Source organism: Mustela nigripes, chromosome 6 (genome assembly GCF_022355385.1).
Source record: "Mustela nigripes isolate SB6536 chromosome 6, MUSNIG.SB6536, whole genome shotgun sequence".
Taxonomy (NCBI): Eukaryota; Metazoa; Chordata; class Mammalia; order Carnivora; family Mustelidae; genus Mustela; species Mustela nigripes.
This window is the reverse complement of record NC_081562.1, coordinates 6019693-6045300: the sequence shown is the minus strand read 5'-3', so window position 1 is coordinate 6045300 and position 25608 is coordinate 6019693. Positions and strand designations below refer to the sequence as shown.

Below are 25608 nucleotides of genomic sequence, written 5' to 3'. Positions count from 1 at the left end.
TGTTCTTGAATACCGCTAGAGCGAGGAGTTCACTTCCTAACCAGGCTGCCCAAGACAGTCTATAGGCAGCATCCAGAGGTCTCTGAACATCTCCCTCTTGGCTGCCAAAGAGCAACCTGCCAAGCCCCAGGGTTCCTGGCAGCACCCCTGGTCCCGCACGGAAGTGCTTCTCCAGCCTGGCTGGAGCACCCAGCTCTCAGATGGGGCTTCCCCGGTGCAGACCAGCCGGGGCCAGGGCTGCACCTGGCAGAGAGCATTCTCCTCTGGCCCAGGCCTGGCGCTGCCAGCAGGGAGCCTCTGCTCTCTCCCAGGATCTGAGCCAGGCATCTAAGTGAGGCAGGGGGGACCCCACAGTCCCTAACACCTTCCCCTTCTAGGCCTGGGACAGCATGCACCTACTGGGGTAATGGGCTCCTGGGGTGTCTTGTTCGTCCCCTCCCCCATCCAGGGTCCCAGAACTCTGCTCTCCAGGCAGGGCTGAGTGACCTCAGGCACATCATGACCACCTCTGGCCCAAGCTGCTTCCCATCTGCAGAATGGGGCTACTGTGGGTCTGTGCAGTGGATTCCTTTTATCAACCACCAAGCACTCGGTGTCCGGGAGCCGCTTATATTATGTTTATTATCCTGTGTTTATTGTAGGCAGGATGGGGGTTGGTTTTCTTAAAACCCGCCCCCATGCCCTGGAGTAGCCAGCAGGTGCACATCACCCTTGCAAGATCTCTGGAAAGAGAATGGGGTGAGCAGGCAGGTCTCCCCAGGCCAGCTCAGCCGCTCAGCCACTCAGCACCTCTGACAAAGAAACCAAAGGCAGGAAAGAGCAACGCCCCTGCCAGCCCCAACCCCCAACCCCCAACCGGGGCTCATGAGGCCGGGTATGCACTCCTGCTGCCTCCCCCATCCCCTCTCCTTCCTACCCGTTCTGGGGTTTTTCCATCCATGCTCTCATTGTGGGCACCTTGGCCTCCACTGGGCTGGCTGCCCCGAGATGCCCAGAAGCTGCTTTAGTGCACACAGCTCTGGTGTGCTGTCCAAAAGACCCAGATGTGCACGACAGCGTATTCGGGGCTGGGGCCCTCCCACCCCCCACTTGTTGCCTGCACCCTGAGAAAGCACACAGGCTGGGCGGGGTGTCCCACCAGCCTCGCCCAGGAAGGAGCGGACCTGGGGGCCTGCCGTGGGTCCTCCAAGCAAGCACACCTCGGGGGCGGACAGCTGCCCACCCTCCCCTGGGCCCGCCCCGAATCCTAGGCTGTGGCCACTCAGGCCTCCCTGTCCTGGGCCCTCCCATCTCGCCCCCCCTGCCCAGGAAAGGTGGCCGGGAGTCCTGCTCCATCAGGAACTCCCCGTGGTGTGGGGAGGGTGCCCCCAACAGGCCCGTCACGAGTACATCTTCATGGCCTCATGCGTCGTGGGGCAGTAGCGGGCTTGTAGCTGGGCCAGCAGCGCCCGGGACGTGGCCTCCAAGCGCGTGCCCTGGCTCTTCTTGTTCCACACATGGACGGCGTACGTGACCTTGAGCAGCCGCTGCAGCTCCTCGGGGCTGACCTCCTGGAAGTACCTCCTCCAGTCCTGCCAGGGGATGGGGTAAAAGGCCTCGCTGGGCAGGGCGGTGACGCCGCGGCAGGCGTGGCTGTCATCCAGGCTACGGATGGAGCACCACTTCTTGAACACCCGCGTGAGCAGCTGCGGGCCCTGGTGGCCCCAGATCCAGCCGTTGTAGTGGGCCACGAAGTCGTGCATGCACAGCGCCATGAACTCGTGGTGGCGATCGAACGCCAGGAAGGCACCGTTGAGGACGTAGCGGGACTGAGTGCCCAGCGTGTTGGTCAGATTCTGCAGGTTCCTGAGGACGATGAAGTCCGTGTCCAGGTAGATGCCGCCGAACTTCCACATGAGCGCGATGCGGGAGGCGTCGGAGAGCACGGGCAGCGCGTATGGCTCCCAGCGCTGCCGCCAGGCCACGTACCAGGCCGCCAGGGGCGTGTCCCGGAACAGCTCCTCCAGGTCCAGCGGCAGCAGGTGCACGTTGGGGAAGCAGCCCAGGAGGGAGAGGCCCAGGTGCCGGGGCAGGGAGGCGTTCCCGCCAGGCAGCCCCTTCATCAGGACCACCACCCGGGACTCGGGGTGGGCCCTGGCGGCCGACTCCACCGAGCACATGAACAGGAAGTTGGGGTTGGTCCGGTCTGAGGTCTCCAGGAAGAAGATGTTGCCCGGGAGCGGGGTGCTGGACAGCAGCGTAGGGGGCACCAGTTGGGGGCAGGGGACCTCGGCAGGCAAGTGAGAGAACTCTCTCTGGCCTCTGGGCTCTCCCACGATATGCCAGTAGATCATGACGGAGACGAAAAACGTGAACTTGAAGCTGATGATAAACAGGGTGCAGAGCCGCTGTCTCGGGGCGCCCCGAAGCAGCCGCAGCAGGCACTTAGGGGGCCCGGGCATGTTCTCCCCGGATGACGCCAAGCGCCCGCGGCAGGAACCGGCCGGTCTGTAAGAGACGAGCGTCACATTCGGGCAGACCGCTGGCATCCCCGGCCCCAAGAACACTTCCCACAAGCACCAGTGATGGTCAGTGTTAGCTTCCAAAAGCCCACGGATCTGCTGGCTCCGAGTGCCACCTCCTTCCTCCTCTACCTGCAAAGCGGAATGGCAGGCCAGAGGCCGCAGGCTGGGAAGAGTCCCTTTTGCTCTCTGTGACACACCTGGGAGCTTCCCAGGAACTGAGCCAGTGCTACCTGCAACACACGGCCATAACGCCCCAGGCCAGGGTCTGGTACAGACGAGGGTTGTCAGAAGCAATGCCTCTGCCACCACAAGGCACTCGGGCCTCTCTGTTTGGTGAGGCCTGGGCCCCTTGGGCCACTGGCAGCCCGTGATTTGATGCCCAGCACATGGACCCCTCAGCCCCATTCAATTCCACAAGCCAGGCCTGGAGCTGCTCTAAGAGGGCACACTGCCAAGTAGCCTTCGGGCTTTTCAGCAGGAAAGCCTGGGGCCTGGGCAGGCCTGGGCACTGTCACCCAAAGCCTGGAGGGCTGGTGGGCTCCAGGCACCCAGGGATGCATGCTGGGTCCTAAAGTCCTTGTCTCGGACACAATGGAGTCTCTTAAGTGTCTGGCTTTCCCAGCCTCTACCCTGGGACGTGCTTCCTAGAGACACAGGTCTGGAGGGAGAGGGGCAGGGAGATTGTGTTGCAACCCAGTAACTCCGCCTAGGACTGCTGCCCTTCGACCCTCACCCTTCTCCTGGTGATGTCCACCTGGCCAGCAGACAAGAACATCCTGGGGGCCTTACAAACGGCTGGGGGAAATGAAACAGGCCCGGGTTCTGTCCCCAAGGGCAGGGCTACGGGAACACCGGGGAGGCACAGGACCTTACGTCTGTCCGAACCAGCTAAGACGTGGGGCAATTCACTAAGCTCACACTTCCCACCTGCAGGCAAGAACACCGGAACCCACTAAAGGGTTCCACACGTGCCAGGTGTCCTGCTTAGGAAAGTCACACACATGAAACGTTCTAAACCTTCCCAGCTGCTCTATGCAGTGGGGATCACTGTCCTCACCACCACGAGGCACGGAGAAGTCTGGTGATTCACAAGCGGTCCCGGGGCAGGCAAGTGATAGGGCGGGGGCTTGAAGCCAGGCCACGGTCCAGCCTGGGAGAGAAGTGGCACAGGGGGCGTGGGAACACACCTGGCACTTCGGCGACTGAGTACACATTTACCCAGGCTGTTACCGCTACTCACGGGACCCCGGCCACCCTTTACCCAGCGCCTTCTAAATTCCTGGGGCCCGTGTGCACCTCTTCTGGCTCTCCGTAGCCCCAAGGGTGGTTGGACTGTTTCTCCTTTAGAGGCCAGGAAATGTGGACACACAGAGGGATGGAGGGACTGGGCAGGCAGCCTGGGGGTTAACGGGGGCTGGAGTCAGCCCCTCCCCAGGACAGAAGGGTCTCCTAGCCCGAGGGCAGTGCCAGGAGGCTGGGACTTGAGCCTCTGGCCTGCCCCCCTGGTGGAAGGCTGGGACCCGCGGTGACGTCTCTGGCTGGTAACTGACCAGCCTGGGTGGCCCATGGCGGCGAGGTAGGGATCCGGGCAGCTAGGCAGCTCTCTGGGGGACACGCCCTGGCTCAGCAGCCACACTCCTCTGCCGACAGGAACACGGCCCCTCCACAAATGCTCCGCACCCACAAATCCATCTGCAAAAGATGGCGAGACACAGAGTGAGGAGGGCGGCGGGTTCACGGAGGCCTCATGCCCCAGCCACATGGGCTCACTGGCTCATTGATCTCTCTCGGCCCCACAGGGTGCTTGGGAGAAATTAAGAGAGAGGTGCAGCTCTGCCCCCGGGGAGCTCTCAGCGGGCAGGAGGGCCATCTGGACACAGACACGGACAAGGCTGGTGACCGCTGAAATGCAGCAAAGGGTCCAGCGGAGCCAGGGAAAGGTGGCTTCCTGGAAAGGGACACTGCTGGAAGAGCCTTAGCCTGGTGGGCCTCCAGAAGCGCCACAGGGCCCTGTGCGCCTTTCCCCCACCAGAGCCCGGCTCGGAGCCTGACACACAGTAGGCACACACAGACGACTCGCCCTCTCGCTGATCGGCTCACTCATGGATTCACTCCCCCGGTGGCCAGAGGGACACTCCGAGGACACTAGCCAGGCCATGTCACTTTGTCTGCGGAGATCCTCAGTGATGTGGGAAGCCCGGGTCCACCAGGTCCCGCATGGCCCCCATCCCGGCCTCACACCCGGCGTCTCTCCGGGTCGTCGGCTCTCCCCCAGCCACCCCGGGCCTGCTCACTCTTTCTCAAACCCATGCCCCCCGTACTGCCATCTCAGGGCCTGTGTGTATGCTGTCCCCTCTGTTTGGAACCCTCTTCCCACAGCTGTTCACCTGGCTCGGTCCCTTACCTCCCTCTTGTTCTCTCTCAGAAATCATCTTCCTGGGGCGCCTGGGTGGCTGGGCCGGTGAAGCGTCTGCCTTCGGCTCAGGTCATGATCCCGGGGTCCTGGGATCGAGCCCCACATGGGGCTCCCCGCTAGCAGAGAGTCCGCTTCTCTCTCTTACTCCTGCTCCCTCCTCCCCCTTGTGCTCTCACTCTCACTCTCAATAAATAAAATCTTTAAAAAAAAAATAAATCATCTTTTTCCTGTGGGGCCTCTCAGGCCCCAAAACTCCACCTCCCTTGTCCCTTCACGGCCTCCTCTGGAGTTTACAGTCACCGGTACTTCCTCTGCCATACGGGACGTTTCGTTCTCATTTGTGTGGGTTACTGATGCGGGACGTCACCCCACGGGGACGGGTCTTTTTTGGTTTTCCTCAGCATCTCGAGTAGAGGGGCCCAGGGATGCAGTCCGCAGCCACCGAGCAAAGACTCAGTGTGGGGGTGAGTCAGTCAGGGAAGGAGCCCATCAACCAGGGCAGGAATCAATGAACAATCAGTGAATGAATGAATGAGCGAATTAATGAATGGGCTGGTCAGCGAGTCAGCAAATTGGCAAATGACAAAAGCAGTCAAGAGCGTGTGAGCAAGGAGAGGGGGCTGGAGAGCCGGGGAGCGGCCTGGGATCCCCGGCTGGGTCATGGGCAGCAGCGCCACTAGAAATCAAGAACCTCATGTTCCCCTGCGAGGAGAGGCTATTTTGGTCCTGAGTATTTTTAACCCCATGTGAACCACACCGAGGAGTGGGCAGAGAGCTGTGCAGATCGAGGCCCCGGCCTCCCAGGGGCCCCACAGCACTGGGGTGATCTGGCTCTTCTGGGGTGGGGTGGGGTGGGGTGGGGTCTGGGCTTGTTGGGGAGGCCCGATGTGCCCCCTGAGCCCGCGCCCGCCCCCATGGAGAGTGCCAGTCCCAAGCAGTGTCGTTATTTGGTCCCGGAGCCCAAGACCCAGGAATAGAAACTGTGCACAGGGCCAAGTTGGCCACAGCCCAATCCCCATGTGACCTCAGGTCCAAAGCATGCTCCTGGCCCCCCGGGATGGGCCTCACAGCTGCAGCCCAAGTCCTGGCCCTTGTCAGCAGAGCCTGGCACGTGGCCACTGCCTCCTCCTGCCTCCCTGCCCCAGGGAGCCGTTTCCAGTTAGCTTGCGGAGCCACCACCCTGCTCTGAGCTCCTCTGCGGCTTCCCATCATCAGGACCCCCGTGATCCAGCTCAGGCAGGAAGTGAGGGTGAGAAGCACCCAGCCGGCGGGTCAAAGGCCCAAAGGCCCGACCGCTCCCTGCTTGCTGGGCTCTCAGCACCAGCTTCGTGGGCCCCCCCCAGTCAGGGGCACCGGAGTCAGGGACCAGGTCCAAGTGCCTAGAAATGGCTTCTCTGCCTGGTAATTGTCCCTCCTTCATGGCCCACAGTAGGGGCCACCCCACCTCTGACCTTTCCTTGGCTCCCGTGTCCATCCAGCTCAGCCTGGTGCTGGTGGACCCTGACCGGAGCAGAGTCACGGTGACGGTCAGACATGGTCCACACCGAACCGCGGGCTGTTGGGATGGGTGCTGACTGGCTCCCAGAGGTCCAGAGAGGGACAGGGATTCTGCCAGGGTCACACAGCCATGGAGGGTGGAGCTGGTGCCCTAAGGGAGCCCTTCCTGCCCCCCACCCCAGCAAGGACTGCCTCACCCCAGGTCTCCCTGGAGATGCTTCAGGAGGCAGACAGCCCAGCAGAAGTCACAAACCACAAAACCAAGGAAACAGAAGAGGGACCCAACTCTGATCCACTCGCTGTACTGGTTTCCTGTAGCTGCTGAGACCAATGACCACAACAGGTGCCAACTTTTTTCACAGCTCCAGAGAGCAGAAGTCTGAAACCAAGGTGTTGACCAGACCCGACTCCCTCTCGGGCTCTAGGGGAGAACCGTTCCTTGCTCCTTCCAGTTTCTGGTGCCCCCTTCCCCCCCCCCCCCCCCAGGCTTGGGGCTGCTTCCTCCAGCCTCTGCCCCTGCGCTCACACGGCCTTTTCCCATGTATGTTCTTCTCCTCCTCTGTTGCAAGGACACTCGTCATTGGACTACGGCCCATACTTGGCTAAGCCAGGATCGTTTCCTCATCTCAAGATCCTTAACACCTGCAAAGACCCTTTTTTCCAAAGGAGGTCACAGTCACATGTCACAGGGGTAGGACACGACACATCTCCTCTCAGGCCACTATTTATCCCCAAACACCACTTTATATGTCCCCTCTGTCCTGGAGTCTCAGAACCACCCTCTGGTCACACACTGCCTGGGACATCACTGGAATGGCAGCTCCTCTGGACCCCAGGTGGGCCTCGCTGCATGGCCAGAGAAAAGGGGCAGATGTTACCTGCACTGGTGATTCCCAGTGCAGACGGCGTGGCTGTCTGCTGGCTTTGCCTGCCCAGCATCCATTCTGACAACAGTATCCTGATTTCTTTTGAGGAACAGCCTCCACCTCACAGACCTCACTCTCTAGTTCTTGGGGTGGGCACACGATTCAAGTCTGCCTAATGACTGTGCCATGTTCTCTAGACCACAGTGAGCAGCTCGGGGAGGGCACGTTAACCCAATCCAGGCCAAGCAGAGTCACGTGCCTTCTAATGGAGGTGCTAAGATGGAGCCATGAGCCAGGAGGGCGAGCCTGCCTGCCTGACAGAGAATGACGCTGGCCCCAAGGCCGGCAGAGACAAGAACTGGAGAGAAAGAGATGCATGATGATGTCATCATTACACCTGGATGCTGCTATGCCTGAAGCTGGTACATCCTGGACTTCCTGTTACGTCAACCAACCAACACACACACACACACACATACACAGGGGAAAAAGAAAGAAAGAGATGAAGGAAAAGTCTACCAAGCTGAAAGTAGGGATACTTTTGGAGACAGGACAGGATCAGGAACTCAGACCCTCCTTGGTGGGAAGATCAAAACTTAGATCTAGAAAATCCTGCTTGAAGAATTCACAGTCCTGGCCCTGTACCCCTCTCCCATCTTTCGAGTCATAAGTAAATATTTCTACTTAAGAAGTAGGAGTTAGGGGCGCCTGGGTGGCTCAGTGGGTTAAGCCTCTGCCTTCAGCTCAGGTCATGATCCCAGGGTTCTGGGATCGAGCCCCACATAGGGAGTCTCTGCTCAGCAGGGGGTATGCTTCCTCCACTCTCTCTCTGCCTGCCTCTCCACTTGTGATCTCTGTCAAATAAATAAATAAAATCTTAAGAAAAAAAAAAAGAAGTCGGAGTTACAGTTACTAGAAGGTGATTTTTATAAAACAGCAGTTTTTCAGAGCAGAACTTATACAATGTTTCTTCTCTGAAGCCCTTAAGATGTTCTAAAGCCAGAATCGGGTCCACAGTGGCTTGCTCTTTGGGCAAGGTTACCAACAAAATGAGGGAGGTAGAGACTTGTTTTTCCGAAAGGAACAGGGCAGATTCTTGGTTCTGAATTTTTCTTCCTCTGCTGATGTCATACAGAGCACAGGAAACAGAAAATAAACCACAAGCTTCAGCTTCAGGGACACCAAGGCCACGGAAAACCCATAAACCCCAACTCACATGTAAATGAGGCCCCAAGCTCCCGAGTCCACTAGGTATAGCAGTGAGCCGGGGAGGAACAGGGTGCAGAGGGGACCCGAAGTGGAAGCCTACAGAAATTAGCACTTCTTTTTTTTTTTTAATTAAAGATTTTATTTATTTATTTGTCAGAGAGAGAGCGAGCACAGGCAGAGTGGCAGGCAGAGTCAGAGGGAGAGGCAGGCTCCCTGTGGGGCAAGGAGCCCGATGTGGGACTCGATCCCAGGACGCTGGGATCATGACCTGAGCCGAAGGCAGCTGCTTAACCAACTGAGCCACCCAGGTGTCCCAGAAATTAGCACTTCTTAGAGGAATATGAGAAAGTCAGAAGAGTGAGCTGTATTCCGAGTGAACCGGGAGAGTTCAAGTTTGGAGGCAGGTGGCCCACTCAAGCCAGTTGTGTTCTGTGAGACCAAAGCACAGTGGATCTAGAAAAGGGTCATATGTTATTTTATTTTTTATTATTTTAAAAAAAAGATTTATTTATTTGAGAGAGAGAACACAGCAGGAGGGGCAGGGAGAGAGAGAGAGAATCCCAAGCCGACTCCATGCTAAGTCCAGAGCCTAATAGAAGGCTCGATCTCGGGACCCCTGAGATTATGACCTCAACTGAAACCAGAGTCAGACACTTAACCAAATGCATCATCCAGGCACCCCAAGGAAGGTCATATTTTCAAGGAATAATCAATTTCCGTAAAAATGGGAGGAACTTCGAGAACTAGCCTGGTTTCTCTCCTAATTTCCACCAAAACCTCCTACTAAATGCTGATCCAGGAAGATTCAACCAATTTCATTATTTTTTAAAAAATGGTTAAAGGAATAAAAAAAAAAGAAAAAAAACAGTGTCCATACAAAGATACTCCAAGAATGAAAAGGGAAAGGAATACTAATGTTCTCTTACGTACAAAGAAAAATCACCATAAAAATATTCCCACAAAATGAAAAAAAACTCTAATACAAAATTATGGCATGAATTAAAAAAGAACAAACAGGGGTACCTGGGTGACTCAGTTGTTAAACATCTGCCTTAGGCTCAGGTCATGATCCCAGGGTCCTGGGATCGAGCCCCACATGGGACTCACTGCTCAGAGGCAAGCCTGCTTCTCCCTCTCCCACTCCTTCTGCTTGTGTTCCCTCTCTTGCTGTGTCTCTCTCTCTGTCAAATAAGTAAGTAAAACCTTAAAAAGAAAAGAAAAGAAACACACACACACACAAACACACAAACTTTAAAAAGTAATTCCAGGGATGCCTGGGTGGCTCAGTCAGTTAAGTATCTGCCTTCAGCTTAGGTCATGATCCCAGGGTCCTGGGATTGAGCCCCACATCAGGCTCCCTGCTCAGCGGGGAGCCTGCTTCTCCCTCTGGCCCTCTTCCATCTCATTCTTTCGCTCTCTCTCAAATAGATAGATAAAAATTTTTAAAAAGGGGCGCCTGGGTGGCTCAGTGGGTTAAGCTTCTGCCTTCAGCTCAGGTCATGATCTCAGGGTCCTGGGATCGAACCCCGCTGGGCTCTCTGCTCAGCAGGGAGCCTGTTTCCCTTCCTCTCTCTCTCTCTGCCTGATTCTCTGCCTAATTGTGATCTCTGTCAAATAAATAAAAACAAAAATCTAAAAAAAATTTGTTTTATTTTATTTATTTGACAGAGAGAGATCACAAGTAGGCAGAGAATCAGGCAGAGAGAGAGAGGAAGGGAAGTGGGCTCCCTGCTGAGCAAAGAGCCCGATATGGAGTTCAATCCCAGGACCCTGGGATCATGACCTGAGCCGAAGGCAGAGGCTTTACCCACTGAGCCATCCAGGAGTCCCTAAATATATATATATATATATATATATATATAAAAATAGGGCACCTGGGTGGCTCAGTGGGTTGAGCCTCTGCCTTCGGCTCAGGTCATGATCTCAGGGTCCTGGGATCAAGTCCTGCCTCGGGCTCTCAGCTCTGCAGGGAGCCTGCTTCCTCCTCTCTCTGCCTGCCTCTCTGCCTACTTGTGATCTCTGTCTGTCAAAAAAATAAATAAAATTATACACACACACACATATATATATGTATATATACATGTAGTCCCAGCTATGCAGGCAGACCAAAAAGCAGAAATACAAGAGCTGCAAGAAATGAGACAGTATGTGATGTGAGAACTAACAGACCTCAGAAACAAATTAGAAGGAAAATACAAGACTATTTCAGAAACGAAGACTCGATGGTAAGAAATACCCAGGAGAACAGATTCCAGACAAAGTACAGGAAGAGCTACAAAGATTAAAATGAAAAAGTCACAAAATTCAGCAGAAAGAATCAAAGAACCAAAACAAGATGAAACAGACTGCAGAGGAGATCCAACACACGTACAACTGACCTCCGGAAGAAGAAATAAACAGACAGATAGAATAAATTGCTGCAATTATAATTCAGGAAAACCTTCCAAAAATAGGGGAAGGCCTAACTTCACAGACCCAACTGAAAGGGCACACCATGTGCTAGAGAACAGTGACCCAGAACAATATATCCCAAGACACAGGAGAGTAAAATCACTGGGCTTTAAAGGTACAAACGTAAATCTCTGGGGAGCTACATACAGAGCTCAAGGCACGGACAAAGGACAGAGAATCTGGCTGGCATCTGATTTCTCTGTAGCAGCATCTATAAAAACAGAAGACTGTGGAACAACACCTACAGGGTCATCAGAGAAAGGAAGCTTGAGCCAAGATTAACCTAGAGCCACAGTGTTCTTTAAATAGAAAGATTACAGGACGCCCGGGTGGCTCAGTCGGCTAAGTGTCTGCCTTCAGCTCAGGTCTCGATCCCAGGGTTCTGGGGTCGAGCCCTACATCAGGTTTGGGAAGTCTGCTTCTCCCTCTTAATCTGTCCCTCTGTCCCTCTCGTTCTCTCTCTCTCTCTTTCTCTCAAATGAATATGTACAATCTTTTTTAAAAAATAAATCCATGTAAAGATTACGCCAAGAGTTTCGAAGTACAAGGACTTAGGCAAGATTGCTCCTCTGAGGAAGACCAAAGAATCAACTCCAGCCAACAAGCTGGTGCTTTAAAACGGTAGTAAGAGAACTGAATGTATTTAACTGCGGCATCCTCTCTCTCCCAAGAAAGGGGAAGAATAAAGAGGACAGATGGAAAGGAAATGGTACCTACCCAGACAATACGGAAATGATCTAACTACCCCAAACTTGGCAGGCAAGCGGGAAAGGAGGTTGAAAATGCAATGCGCTCTGTGGTTACCTCATCTTTAATCTCAAGCAGTAAGAGCTAAAAAATCCAACAGCAAAAGTTTAAGCACATTTCAAGTACAAAGGCGGCAACAAGAGGATAACATTGCCGATTTTACCGCATCTAATAAGACGCATTGTTATGTGCCCACTTAAAAAAACTAAAATGCTGCCCATTAAACAATGTCAGTCTGCTTTCTTATCCTGCAGAATTTTTATCTTGAAAAAATGGTTTCGTCAGATTTTACAATCACCAAGGGGCGCCTGGCTGGCTCAGTTGGAAGAGCACGTGGCTCTCGATCTTGGGGTTTTCCCACACAGGATCACCTCCTGTACCCATCACGTGTGGGTCATGTGTCATTTCTCGAAAGTGCTTCACTGTTGTCTCTAGAACGTTCTCCCTAGCTGCTGACACTTCTTCAGGTTTTCGTGGCAATGGCAACATGAGTGTTCATGAGTGTCACCTGACCAAGAACCGCTGGGATGGTCAGAACGGAAAGAAGATACGCCTTCATCACTCAGTACAGTGTCAGCCGAAATGGGACCATGACAAGCGCAAGGGAAACAAAAAAGAGGAAACAAGTTTATTGTTCCTAGAAGAGAAACAATACTGTCTACAGAAAGAAGAAACTAAGTAGTATATAAAGGTGTGAATATAAAGGTAGCCACTCGAACAAAAACACAAGCTTTCCCAGATATCAGGGGGACTTTCTTTTTTTAAACACAGTGAAAGAGTAAAGAATAAAGCCCTTCTACATGGATGAAGACATATCTGCATATGTATACACAATATGACATTGAAATGAGAAACCTGTGATATCAATATAGGTAAGCAGGCTTAACTCACTTATCTTTATGAAAAGAAAGATTTTTGATGGAGATCCCAAGCAAAAAAATCCAACTCTATCCTGTATCTGAGAGAATGAAATATACATCAAAGGGATTCTGAACAGTTGAAAGTAAAAGAGCAAAGGTAGAAAGACAAATACGAACAAAAACAAAGCTAAGGCCATGATCTCAAAACAAGACTGAGAATTCAAGCCAACCATCACTAAATGAGCCCAAGAAGGGCCATATAGAATGTAAAGGTATAATTTACAATGTACCAAGTAACACTGCAGTGATTTCCAGGAATTAGAAAGTACAAAATATTAGGTTAAATAGATTGAAACACACTAATAAGAGATTTTAATTCCCTTCTCTTAGCCCAAGAAATAAGTAGATCAAATATAAGAATTCAAAAGATGTAGATAAAATAATGAGTAAGTTTCTATACTGCATCAAATTCTATCCTAGACTTTCTTTTTAAGAGCAATAAAGCATTCATAAAAATCAAAAACAAAATTGATAAACCTTTAGCTAGATTCATCAAGAAAGAAAGAGAACTAGGGGCGCCTGGGTGGCTCAGTGGTTTGAGCCTCTGCCTTCAGCTCAGGTCATGATCTCAGGGTCCTGGGATGGAGCCCCACATCGGGCTCTCTGCTCAGCAGGGAGCCTGCTTCCCCCCCGCCTCTCTGCCTACTTGTGATCTCTATCAAATAAATAAATAAAAATCTTAAAAAAAAAAAGAAAGAAAGAAAGAGAAAGGACTCAAATAAATAAAATCAGAAATGAAGGAGGAGAGATAATTGATTGACACTCCCAAAATACGAAGGATTATATGAGAATGCTATGAAAAATTATACACCAACAAATCGGACAACCTAGAAAAAGTGGACACATTCCTAGAAACATATAACCTTCCAAAACTGAATCAGGAAAAACAGAAAAATTGCAAAGACTGATTACTAGTAATCAAACTGAATTAGTAAGCAAAAAGCCCCCCAAAACAAAAGTTCAGGACCAGATAGCTTCACAGGCAAACTCTACCAAATATTTGAAGAAGAGTAAATACCTATATTTCTTTTTTTTTTTTTTAAGATTTAAAAAAATTTATTTACTTGAAAGAGAGAGTGTGAGCACAGAGGGAGAGAGAGAAGCAGACCCCTGCTGAGCAGGGAGCCCCATGCAGGGCTCCATCCCAGGACTCCAGGATCATGACCAGAGAGGAAGGTAGACGCCTAAACTGACTGAGCCACCTAGCCAACCCAATACCTATTCTTCTAAAACTATTCCAAAAAATAGAAGAAGGAAAGCTTCCAAATTCATTTTATGAGGCCAGCATTACCCTGATACCAAAACCAGATAAAAACACCATAACATGTGTGTGATGAACACAGATGCAATAATTCTCAGCAAAATACTAGCAAACTAAATCCATCAACATATTTTTAAAAATCAATATGGGGGGTGGGGTGAGGAAAAAAATAATTTACCACCATCGAGTGCGATTTATTCCCCAGATGCAAGGGTGGCTCAATATTCACAAATCAATCAACATCATATATTAACAAGAGAAAGGATAAAAACCGTATGATCAGCTCAATAGATGTAGAAAAAGCATTTGACAAAGTACAACATCTATTCATGATAAAAACTGTCAACAAAATAGATTTAGAGGGAATATACCTCAACATAATAAAATCCATTATGAAAAACCCACAGCTGTCATCACACTCAATAGGGAAGAACTGACAGCTTTTCTTCTACAATCAGGAACAAGATAAGGACACGTCCACTCTCAATACTTTGATTCAACACAGCATGGGAAGTCCTAGCCACAGCAATCAGACAAGGAAAAGGCATCAGCATAGGTAAGAAATGAAGCAAAACTCTATTTGCAGATGAAATGATACTATATATAGAAAACCCTAAAGACTCCACCAAAAAATGACTCTAACTGATAAATCAATTCAGTAAAGTCACAGAATATACAGAAATTAATATACAGAAATCTGTTGTGTTTCTACACACTAATACTGTAGTAGCAGAAAGAGAAATTAAAACGATCTCGTTAATAGCTACACCAAAAGGAATAAAACACCTAGCAGTAAACTTAACCCAGGAGGTGAAAGACTGGTACTCTGAAGACTATAAAATATTGATTAAAAAAAATGAAAGATGACACACACAAATGCAAGGATAGTCCATGTTCATGGATTGGAAGAACCAATACTGTTAAAATGTCCATACTACTCAAAGCAACTTACAGATTTAATGCAATTCTTATAAAAATACCAATAGCGTTTTTCACAGAAGTTAAACAAGATATTACTAAAATATGTATGGAACCACCAAGACCCTGAACACTCAAAGCAATCTTGAGAGAGAACAACAAAGATGGCGGGATCACAATCCCAGATTTCAAGAAGTACAACAAAGCTGTTGCCATCAAAATAGTATGGAAACTGGTGCAAAAACAGGCACATAAATCAGTGGAACAGAACAGTCCAGAAACAAACCCATGCTTTCATGGTCAATTAATCTCCAACAAAGGAGGCAAGAATATGCAATGGGGAAAAGTCTGTCTCTTCAGGCAGTCATGTTGGGAAACCTGGACAGCTACAAGCAAAAGAATGAAACTGGACCACTTTCTTACACCATCCACAAAAATAAACTCCAAGGGATTAAAGACCGAGCTGTGAGACATGGAACCATAAAATTTCTAGAAAAGAGCACAGACAGTCCTTTCTTTGACCTCAGCTGTAGAAACGTATTTCTCGATTATGTCTTCTCTCACAAAGGAAACAAAAGCAAAAATACCTATGTGATTCTGGAATTTGACAGGTTGATTCTCAAGTTCATGTGCCAAAATAAACAAGCAAAGACGTCTAGGAAAATTCTGACAAGGAGGGGAAAAATGAAGGATTTCAAGTTCTTTAGATATGAAAACATGCTGTGAAGTTTCCATACTTGAAACAAGGCAGTCTTTAGAAAACACAAAAACCAGGGGCACCTGGGTGGCTCAATGGGTTAAAGCCTCTGCCTTCCGCTCAGGTCATGATCACGGGGTCCTGGGATCGAGCCCCGCATCAGGCTCTCTGCTCCGCGGGGAGCCTGCTTCCTCCTCTCCCTCTGCCTGCCTCTCTGCCTACTTGTGATTTCTCTCTGTCAAATAAACAAAATCTAAAAAAAAAAAACACACACACAAAAACCAGAAAACAAAAACAATGCACTCTTAGCATTTGAACAAATAGGGCAAAGAAACAAAAGCTATCACAGCCATGGTCAGGTCCCCGGATATCCAACCACTGCAGGATTTCCAGTTAGTAAAGTAAACTAGGACTTCTAAGGTGTTGGGAAACGGGAGTAGAGGCTGTGTTCACATCTCAGAACTCGCCCCAGGATCAAGTCCAAATGTAAAATAACAGACCCTATAAACATGTAGAACCAAAACAACATGGGCAAATTCCTTTATAACCTCAGAGTTGGGAAAGTTTTGTTAATTACGTACGAAATCCATCCAGAAGCCGTAAAAGAAAAGATGAATACATCTGACTCCTTGAAAAACCCCAATTGCTTCATGGTGGGATTTTGCCCCCCATCAGTGGAGTCAAAATGGAAGTGACAACTTGGGGTAAGTTTTGTGCCCCTCGGATCCCAAAAAGTCCGATCTTTCCGAACCTCTAAAGAGCTCCCAGGAATCAAGGAGAAGACAACCCGGGACACCAAAGAAAAGTGGCCAAAGTCCATACATACACACGTAAAACATGCCCCTGAATATGTAAGCAAGAGTGAGGCTCTTTCTTAAGTAAGAGAAAGGCAAATCAAAACACTTCGTACAGCATCTCTCACCTGTCAGATGGGCAAAATCCAAAACTTGGACAACACATTCTTCTGGCCAGGCTGTGAGGGGACAGGCGCCTCGCCCAAGGCTCGTAGGCTTGCCAGATGGTATGAACTCCAGTGGCCGAGGACAAGTAAACAACACCTCTCAAAATTACACAAATGCTTAACCTCTCTCCGTGTAACAGTGTGAATTTATCTGTAGATAAGCGCATTCACAGAGGTCAGAGACTTTCAATCGCCAATGGCTGAAAACAACCCAAGGTCTTTTTTGAAGGGACTGATTAAAGACACAAAGATACACTGATTTGATGTAAATGTCGGCTTCCAGAGGGCAGGGAGGAAGGCTGTTTTTACTCATTGTTGCATTCCTGTGGCCAGTACAGGCCCTCAGACATAGCAGGGGCCCAAAGTATAATTTCTGAACAAATAGTCAATGATCCCTAAACTGCCCACAAAGCCAAGATCAGACCAGGTAGCTAACCTCAGTGAATGCCATCTGCAGACGATGCGGATGCCTGTTAGAAAGTATAACTGATATGTCCTGCCTCACCATCTGAGGGTACAAAATAAGGTCACATACTTTACTTTTTTTTTAGATTTTATTTATTTGGCAGACAGAGATGACAAGTAGGCAGAGAGGCAGGCAGAGAGAGAAGGAAGTAGGTTCCTGCTGAGCAGACAGAACCAGATTCAGGCTCGATCCCAGGACCCTGGGATCATGACCTGAGCCGAAGGCAGAGGCTTTGACCCACTGAGCCACCCAGGCGCCCCAAGGTCACATACTTTTGAATTGTCATATTTAAATACCTGAGTCTTTCCTGGTCCCAAGAGAGGAAAGGTGACTTTTCCAAAGGGGCAGGGCTGGTAAGCACAGGAGATAGGATTTGTACCCAGGATTATCAGGCACAGACCTCTCCTCTTTCCCGGAGGCCATCCCTCCCTCCAGGGTCACTCCAGCTCTGCCTGGGGTTGGCTTCTCAAGAGCAGGGTGAAGTCATTCCCCACCCCCACCCCACACGCTGCCCACCCCCCCAGCTCTGTGCTCAGTCCAGGCAACATAACCCACCATGAATCCTGACTCCTGCACATTTGCAGTCTTGGCACGTGCACACACACACGCTTACTGGTCTGCAGGGCCAGGATGGTGGGAATGGATGAGCTTTCTGTGCTGGTCATCTTCTATGCCCAGCGGTCACAGAGGCACAAGAAGCAGGGGAAAACTCTTCATCAGATAAGATCCCGCCTGGCAAATGAAATGCCCACGGAAAAGGCATTTGTAAATTCCAGCCTGAGTTAAGAGTCCTGAGCTCACTGTATTTGAAAGAAAGCTCCCAGGTTGCTTCATTTTTTCCTTTTTTTTTTCTTTTACTGTATGAAAGATTACAAATAATTGGCAGCAAAAGAGAGCGTCGACCCTGCCCCGCACAGTCTGCGCACACAGACCGCACTGACCGTACTGGGTCTGCTTTGTCTTAACCACCTTCGCTAACAGTGTATTGCCTGAGCAAGGGACTGCTTTCTATCTTGGACACACTTGCTCTGTGATCGTGGAGTCTGACCTCTCTCTTCCCAATTCCGAGCCTCAACTTCTTCATCTGTAAAATAAAGAGCTGGGAAAGATAATCTCCAAGGACCCTTCTAGAAAGACCTTCCAAAGCTGGTGTCTCTGCTACCAGTTCTGTTCATTCCAGCAGAAGTGGCTCTCACTGACCTCTCCAGGCAGTGTATTTCAGGGTCACCTGCCCCTTGGTGCCAGGCCAAGAGCACAGGCATATAATGAGACCAAAAGGATGACAATTCACAGATAAGAGAGTTCAGGCTCAACCTGATTACAAAAGTCTTCTTGGAAAGAAACCCATCAAGCCCCTGGCATCACACACAGTCCCCTGATCCTTCATTCGACAAATGCCTCAACACCTATTATGGGCCATGCCCCACTCCACCATCTGGAAACAGACAGCAAGGAACAAAGCCAATTGTCTTTTGCTTCCTGGAGCTGAAATTCCAGTGGGAGAAAATTAACAAGTAAAGAAATACATCAGGTGGATGACATGTGCTGTGTGGAAAAATGCAGCAGGGAGCGTGGACTGGGAGGCACAGTCGGGTGAAGACGGCCTCTCTGAAAAGCTGACATTGTGCCAAGAGCTGAAGGAGGTGAGGGGTTGAGCCTTAGGGCTATCTGGGGGAAGTGTGTCCCAGGAGGGAAATTGGTGAGTGCAAAGGCCCTGGGGCATGTGTGCCTAAGGTGTTGGAATAGCAGAGTAAGTAAAATGGGAGGGAGAAGGCACCAGGAGAGCAAGTCAGAGACATAATGAGACCAGGTCATAGGGGGCCTTGAGGGCCACTGGAAGAACCTGTCTCTCCGATTGGGAGGGCTGCCGCCCGTCCCGTCGGGAGCTTCTGAGGAGGAAAGGGCTATCGTGTGCCATTGTCTTACAGTTCTTCGGGATCTGGCTGCTTTTTGAGACTAAACCACAGGGGATGTGTGTCAACAAGAAAGCAGTTATGAGGTTCTTGCAACAGTCCAGAGGAAGAGGAGTGGAGGAGAAATTCTTCCCCTGGGAAGCAGGGGGAGAGACCCTCTTGGAACACTTTTTGACACGTCTCTCCTTCCCACGTCGGCCCCATGACCACAGCCCAGCTCAGGACTCTGTCCTCTGCTTCAAGACCCACAACCCCAGCCTCTTCCCTGGCTTCCTGCCTCTGCTCCAAGCAGGTCTCCAGGCCTCGTGGGCACGTCCCCTGCAGCCCCTGCACCACCACCCCGCCCCCTCACCCCAGGCCCACCACCCCCGGACCAGCCAGGCTGACCTCTGCCAGATTGCTCAAGCCATCAGCCGCTGGGAATTCCAGATTTCTGCAATATGTTCTTTCCCTTCCCTCAAGACCTCGCTCCATCCTCCCCGCCCCGCAGCCTCTCAACCATCAGACGTGGGAAGAGCTGCCGCTTGCCAAAGGCACCACATGTCAGGCATCCTGCCAAGCACTGATCACTCTCCTACATCATCATGCCAACCAGTATGGTCCCCGTTCACGTGCTGGAAGATGAAGGTACAGAGAGGAGAGGCAACCCTCCCACCGCGGAAGGGCCAGTAAGCCTGGGAGGCAGGATCTGCACCTAGGGATGTCTGCTCTGAGTCCTCTAATGCTGCTTCCTCCCTGAATCTCTCCTGACCTAGGTGAGTGGAGCACACCACCTCCGGGAAGCTGCCTGGATTTCAGCACGCCTCCCACTGTGGGCCGTGGCCTGGGTCCCCACTCTCCTGAGGCTCTAAACGACAGTAACGGAGGGACGGCACCATCACTGTGCGAGGACCGAGGTGTGAAGGAAAACCATGCCGACACTCCAGGTGCCCTTGAACATGATGCTAAAAACGTGAAAGGAAAACCAACGCCATGGGTTTCCACCAGGCTCTGGGAATTCCACGTTTCTGTAGCACATGCTTCCCATGTCCCAAGACATCCCCCCCATCCCATCTCAGCAGCCGCCTAACCAGAACAGGAACGAGGAGCTGCCATTGGCTACCGGGTCCACCGAAACCCCATTCCCAGCTGCATGGCGGGCAGGGGATGGCAGTCGTGGCTTCATGCCTTCGCGTCCTGTCCCCAACGGGACTGTACGTCCAGTAGGTACCCCGCAGTGACCCCTGCTTTACCCCACCCTGAAGACGGTGTAAGGCCACTTAAGACCCAAGGCAAAAGCACGTGACGAAGATTCTTCTCCATACCTTCTCCATGCTTCCATGTGCCGGGGGACCTGGCACTTGGCACGCTCGCAGACACGGAGCAGAGTTGACCCACAGCCATGTGCACACGGAGGGAGCACGTATCCGACGTACTGTTGTTCTACACCTTGCTTTATTTTTCATTTAAAAACATGCAGGGCCCCTCTGTTTTGAAACTAGATAAAGGCTGGGATGCCTGGGTGGCTCAGTGGGTTAAGCAGCTGCCTTCGGCTCAGGTCATGATCCCAGCGTCCTGGGATCGAGTCCCACATCAGGCTCCTTGCTCAGCAGGGAGCCTGCTTCTCCCTCTGCCTCTGTCTGCCTCTCTGTCTGCCTGTGCTCGCTCTCTCCCTCTCTCTCTGATAAATAAATAAAATCTTAAAAAAAAAAAAAAAAAAAGAAAAGAAACTAGATAGAGGCACAACTGTACACATTTCCTAAAACTCATCAGGCTGTGCGCTTGCGGTGAAGCATAGATGAAGCCTGCTTGGAAGTGTATGCTACGCCCCCATGTCGTGTCCACACACACTGCTCTGTACCCCAATCTTGCAGGGATACAGAGTATCTCCCATGGCGGATCTGCCCTTCACTTTGCCTATTTCCTGTCCTGACTCCCGGAACCGTGGTTTCCATCTCTCTGCTTTTATGGGCAACACGGGGGTGAATCTCTGCACTCAGTCTTTGAGCACATCCTTAATTACTTCTCTAGGACTGGTTCCTAGAAATGAGCCTCCTGGGTCACAGGAAACATCATTTAAAGCTGTGTGTACAGATCACTATCTTGTCTCCAGAAAGGTCTTGAAAACTCTACGATCTCTGGGCGCCTGGGTGGCTCAGTGGGTTAAGCATGTGACTTTGGCGCAGGTCAAGGTCTCAGGGTCCTGGGATCGAGCCCCGACTTGTCCCTTTCCCTCTGCTCCTCCCCCTACCTCATGAGCGTGCGCGCACACACACACACACACACACACACACTTTCTCTAATAAGTAAGCTTAAAAAAAAAAATTAAAAGTCCATATTCTCTCCAGTGTCAGGACTCACTCACCTTCCCGTGGGGAGTGGGGAGCTGCTTGAGCTGACATTTCTGAAAGGCTCCCCATCAGGCCTAGAGCTCCGTGGTTAATAGTAACAGTATACATTTCTTGAGGGCTTACTGTGCACAAACACTGGTCAAAGCAGTTTTCCTGGAGTAACTCAATTTAATGCTCCTGACAGCCCTGTGAGGCAGGTGCTCATGTTATCAACTAGGGTTAAGAGTTGGGGGAACCGGGGCGCCTGGGTGGCTCATCTGGTTAAAGCCTCTGCCTTCAGCTCGGGTCATGATCCCAGGGTCCTAGGATCGAGTCCCGCATCGGGCTCTCTGCTCAGCAGGGATCCTGCTTCCTCCTCTCTCTGCCTGCCTCTCTGCCTACTTGTGATCTGTCTGTCAAATACATACATAAATAAATAAAAATATTAAAAAAAAAAAAGAGTTGGGGGAACCAAGGCACAGCTGGGATTCCAACGCCCCTTGCCAGGTGGAAGGAGTCTGCCTGTGGCCCAGCCAAGTTCACCTGGGACTGCTCTGGTGCTGGAAGCTCAAACTCACCACCATAAAGGAAAAGTGCTTAACCCCAAGTCTCAGTTTCCTCCTCTGTAAAATGGGTCAAATAGCACAAGCTGGCAGAGCGTTGTTTTTGTTGTTGTTGTTGTTGTTGAGATTTTATTCATTTATTTTGAGAGAGGGCACAAGGGGGAAAGGCAAGCAGAGGGAGAGGAAGAAGCAGACTAGACAGAGGGATCATGACCTGAGATGAGGGAAGGCAGACACTCAACGGAAGTGCACCACCCCAGCCCCAGCGTCCCTGCAGAGGGGATTAAATAACAAAGTGTCTGGCACCTGGTAAGGGCTCAATCCACGGCTGGTTGACCCACCCCCCCAGGAGGCTGCTTTGGAGACCCTGTAGGAAGGTACAAATGAAGACCTCAGACCACCGGATAGTGGGCGGGGGCAGGGACCTTTCTCGCTCTGTGTCTTCATCCGGGATGAGGGATTCTGCTCTTTCAAATCAAGTCTGTTGGGGGAATGTGAAGACCACTTCTCCTGCTTCACTCTCACGTTCCCCGTTGGCCAAGTCAGACTTTGCACAGGTCTGACTTCCAGAATGTGCAGTGTGTTCCCGCCCGAGAGTGTGGGGCACAGGGCACGGTGGGTGGGCACCAGGCAGAAGGGAAGGGTTCTTCCCGTCCTGTGGCCAACTTGGCTTCCACTGGAAGCTTCTGGAGCCACTGAGGTCTGTCCAGAGGGAAAACAAACAGAGACAGACGGGAGAGGAAGGGACTTTCACTCACTCAGATGGGCGCAGTTTCCTGAGATCTACTAGAAACGGACGTGCCAAGAGGGGAGCGATTCTCAGGGGCACACGGTTAATGCCTGGAGAGCCAACTCAGGATGCATCCCGGCTACTCTGCAGCTGACTGAACCCGAACAAGGCACTTTCCCTCCCCGGTGAGTCTGTCCACTGGGGGTGGGGGGTGGGGAGCTGGTAACACCTGCTACCTCCCGGGGAAGCAGGGAGGACCCCAGGGGATGAGGCTGGCAAACAGCACTGGGAGCTGGGGGCCTGAGGACCAGAACCTTTTCTCTCCACTGAACTTTTCCACCTCCCTACATGAAGATCAAAGCCAATTCATAAGGTGTCAGCCTGGCCATTTTCCCTTTTGCTCAGAAGTTCCCTCGACCAATGCCGGACACCCCCAGCTCCTGCATCTTCTGGGACCTCAATCCAGGAGACGGGCTTCTCCGCCAGGACTCAGCCACGCCGACTTCTGGCTTCTTCCCATCAGCTCATAAATGCAGCCAAGTCTCCTTGATCGAAAAGCACCCACACAGATGAAGGAAAGTAGAAATAAAAAAGGTGCTCTCTTCCAGAACACACACCAGCAGCAGCAGCAGCAAAAAAAAAAAAAAAAAAAAAAAAAGCCACCAAGAGACCAAAGAGCAATTACCTCGCTGATGAGCTCAAACAAATGAATCAGAAACTCAGATATTGTCATTTCACAAGGTACGTATATGTCAGATCACCCTGTCCACCTTCAGCGTACCTGGTGCTGCTTGTCAGTTACAGCTCCATGAAAAGGGGTGGGGGTGGCGGAGGGGTGGGGGGAACCACGCAAAGATCCTAGACGCTCATACTCTTTGACTCAGTAATTTCCTTTCCTTGTTATTTACTAGAAACGCTCACAGCCTGAGGAAGCGTGAAATGGTATAGGCCCTCTGGAGAGCCAGCTGACTCCAGGTAGGGCCCTTCTAGAGGCTCAAATGCAGTGACGACTAGGGGATGCTCTTTCCAGGAAAAATCGGGCAATGGACACATGCGCAAGTTCAATGTAGTGTTATCCCAAAGCGCCTAAATTTCAAACGCGATCCATTAACTAACACAATGTAACCCAAGTAAACAGTGAAAAAAGGTTTGAGAGAGGCGAGGAATTTGAAAAAATTTCTACAGACAAGATATATTCAAATATGTTTAAAAAGTATTTTTATAAAAGTTCAGCAAACGTGGTGAATTTTCACAACAGGAGTCTCCAGGGGTGCAAATAGGGTATCTTCCCCTTACTTCCTACAGGTAATTCATTCAAGTTCCATTGCGGGAGCACTAACTATGCACTGGGGTCTCAGGTACTACGGTTCCTTTCATCCAGAAGTTTCCAGCTTGGAGAGGAGTGAAACAATGCAAACACAGGGCATTTAGCAGGACTTTCGAGCTCACCTAGGAGGTCCAACGGGTGGAAGTGCATTCCGGAGTGAAAGCCGCGCGAGTGCAGAGCTCGGGTGACTCTACGGCTGGTGGAGCCCTACACCCAGCTGCCTGGAGGGGCGGCAGTGGGTGGGGAGGGTGGTGGTGGGGGGAGGAAAGAGCTGTTCCACATTTCAAGTTCCTTTCCTCCTGTGCCAGTCCTGTCCCAAATGTCCCCGGCAGCCCCCTCCTTACTCGGCCTCCTATCCCAGTTGGGACCTTTAACCTAGACAGCCAGAAGGGCTTCCATCGGTATAAGGAAAGGAGACGTATTTCAGAATTTCTATTTGGGAGTCTGTCCTCTAATACCGTGCTGTCCTAGCAGACAGGTGCCCCAGGCACTAGGAACAAGTTTGGGAGGAAGAGGAACAGGATTCCATCTTGCCTCTCCCTTTCTTTTGTATTTGGGCCGCCTGGGGAGTCCCGCCAAGGGGATCTCTGAGCAGGAACACCCAGCGAAGACCTAGGTATGGAGGATACAGTCATGGCCAGCCTGGGTCCTGCTTCTGCCAACCCCCGCCAGCGAGGAGCAGGCAATCACTCAGCATCTCCGGGGCACCGGAGGGGAAAGGGTGTCCTCCTGAGGGAAGGGTGGATGCGGGGGTGGGGGGGCTTTTAACTCTCTCAGAGCCAGAGGCTCAGCTGAGTCTGCCCAGGAGGTGGGAACTTCTATTGCAGGGTGTCAGATGAGGAAACTGAGGCAAGCTCCCCAGCCCCCCAGAAGCGAAGGGTAGTGGACGCGGAGACTCCTGCGGGAGCCTCTCCCAAGCCGTCCCCACTCCCACTCCGCGGTTCCCATCTGGACCAGAGGGAGGGAGCGAAGCGAGCTGGAAGGAGGGGTGGTCGGGATCCCAGAGAGGGGGTGCTCCGACCCGGGCCCTTCCCTCCACCTGCAGGGCCCTGCCCCCGCCCCGGCACTTCCGAAGCCTCGGCATCCCCTCCTGGCCCGGGGCCGACGCCTCCCGCCCCCCTCCAGCCGGCCGCACCCCCTCCGGGGCCAGGCCTCCCGAGGCGATTCCGCGCCCCGGAGCGAGCCGCGCGCCTCCCCACCCGGCCTGGCCCCGGGCCTCCCGCCCCCGCGGCCCCTCTCCGCCGGCGCGGGACCCGGGCCCGGGCGGGGCCGCTCCTACCCTCGCGGGCCGGACTCCGGGTCCCGCCGCCGCGCTCAACTTCGGGGCGCAGTTGGCCGGGGACCGCCGCGCCCAGTCGGCGCGCACGCAGATGTCCCTCCGGAACAGGTGGCCCGGGCGGCGGCCGAGCCCTCCCCGCCGCCTCCGCAGCCCACCCTCGCCCCGCCTTCTCGCGGCGCCCCTTCCCACCCGCGCCCCCGGCGTCCCCAGGGCCGCACCCCGGAGCCCCCGCCCGCCGCCCCCTCCGCGCGGTCCCCGGTACCTCCGGCTCCCGCGGCGGCGGCGGCGGCGGACGAGCTGGCCCCGCGGGCCGGCGGGCAGCGCGGCGGCGGGAGGCAGCGCCCGGAGTCCGGCGGCGAGAGCGCCGCCCCTCCGGCCCGGGCGTGGTCAGCGCCGCCCCGCCCGCCCGCCCCGCTGGGTCCCCGCGGCTCTCCGCGCGGGGCCAGGACCACCGTCCACAGGTACGGAGCGCTGCCCGGGCCTCCCTGTCGCCGACTGTGCGGGCTTAGAGTCGGGTTTCCCCATTTAACAGATGAGAAAACTGAGGCTCGGCCGCTTAAGTCACTTGAAGGTC

General features: G+C 52.3%; 1 protein-coding gene and 1 long non-coding RNA gene across 5 annotated transcripts; one reads left to right on the top strand and one right to left on the bottom strand.

The window, feature by feature from the left end:
• Positions 1 to 595: 595 nt before the first annotated feature.
• A4GALT (alpha 1,4-galactosyltransferase (P blood group)) lies at positions 596 to 25360 on the bottom strand. 4 transcript variants are annotated; one of them, XM_059401857.1, is made up of 3 exons: positions 25297 to 25360; positions 4055 to 4196; positions 596 to 2487 (listed from the first exon to the last, which is right to left on the bottom strand). In XM_059401857.1, the coding sequence occupies exon 3, from the start codon at positions 2439 to 2441 to the stop codon at positions 1380 to 1382; it is 1062 nt and encodes a 353-aa protein (XP_059257840.1). In that variant the 5' UTR covers positions 2442 to 2487; positions 4055 to 4196; positions 25297 to 25360; the 3' UTR covers positions 596 to 1379. The 4 variants fall into 4 exon arrangements, with proteins under 4 accessions (XP_059257840.1, XP_059257843.1, XP_059257842.1 ...); XM_059401860.1 differs by lacking the exon at positions 25297 to 25360 and adding an exon at positions 25035 to 25166; XM_059401859.1 differs by lacking the exon at positions 25297 to 25360 and adding an exon at positions 4909 to 5065.
• LOC132020446 (uncharacterized) lies at positions 22420 to 23406 on the top strand. The gene is made up of 3 exons (XR_009404968.1): positions 22420 to 22613; positions 22834 to 23169; positions 23340 to 23406. It is a non-coding gene; the product is annotated as an uncharacterized LOC132020446 (long non-coding RNA).
• Positions 25361 to 25608: the final 248 nt, after the last annotated feature.

Bases quoted from the DNA above. Each gene is read 5' to 3' on its own strand.
- A4GALT (XM_059401857.1), bottom strand. From the start codon at position 2,441: ATGCCCGGGCCCCCTAAGTGCCTGCTGCGGCTGCTTCGGGGCGCCCCG.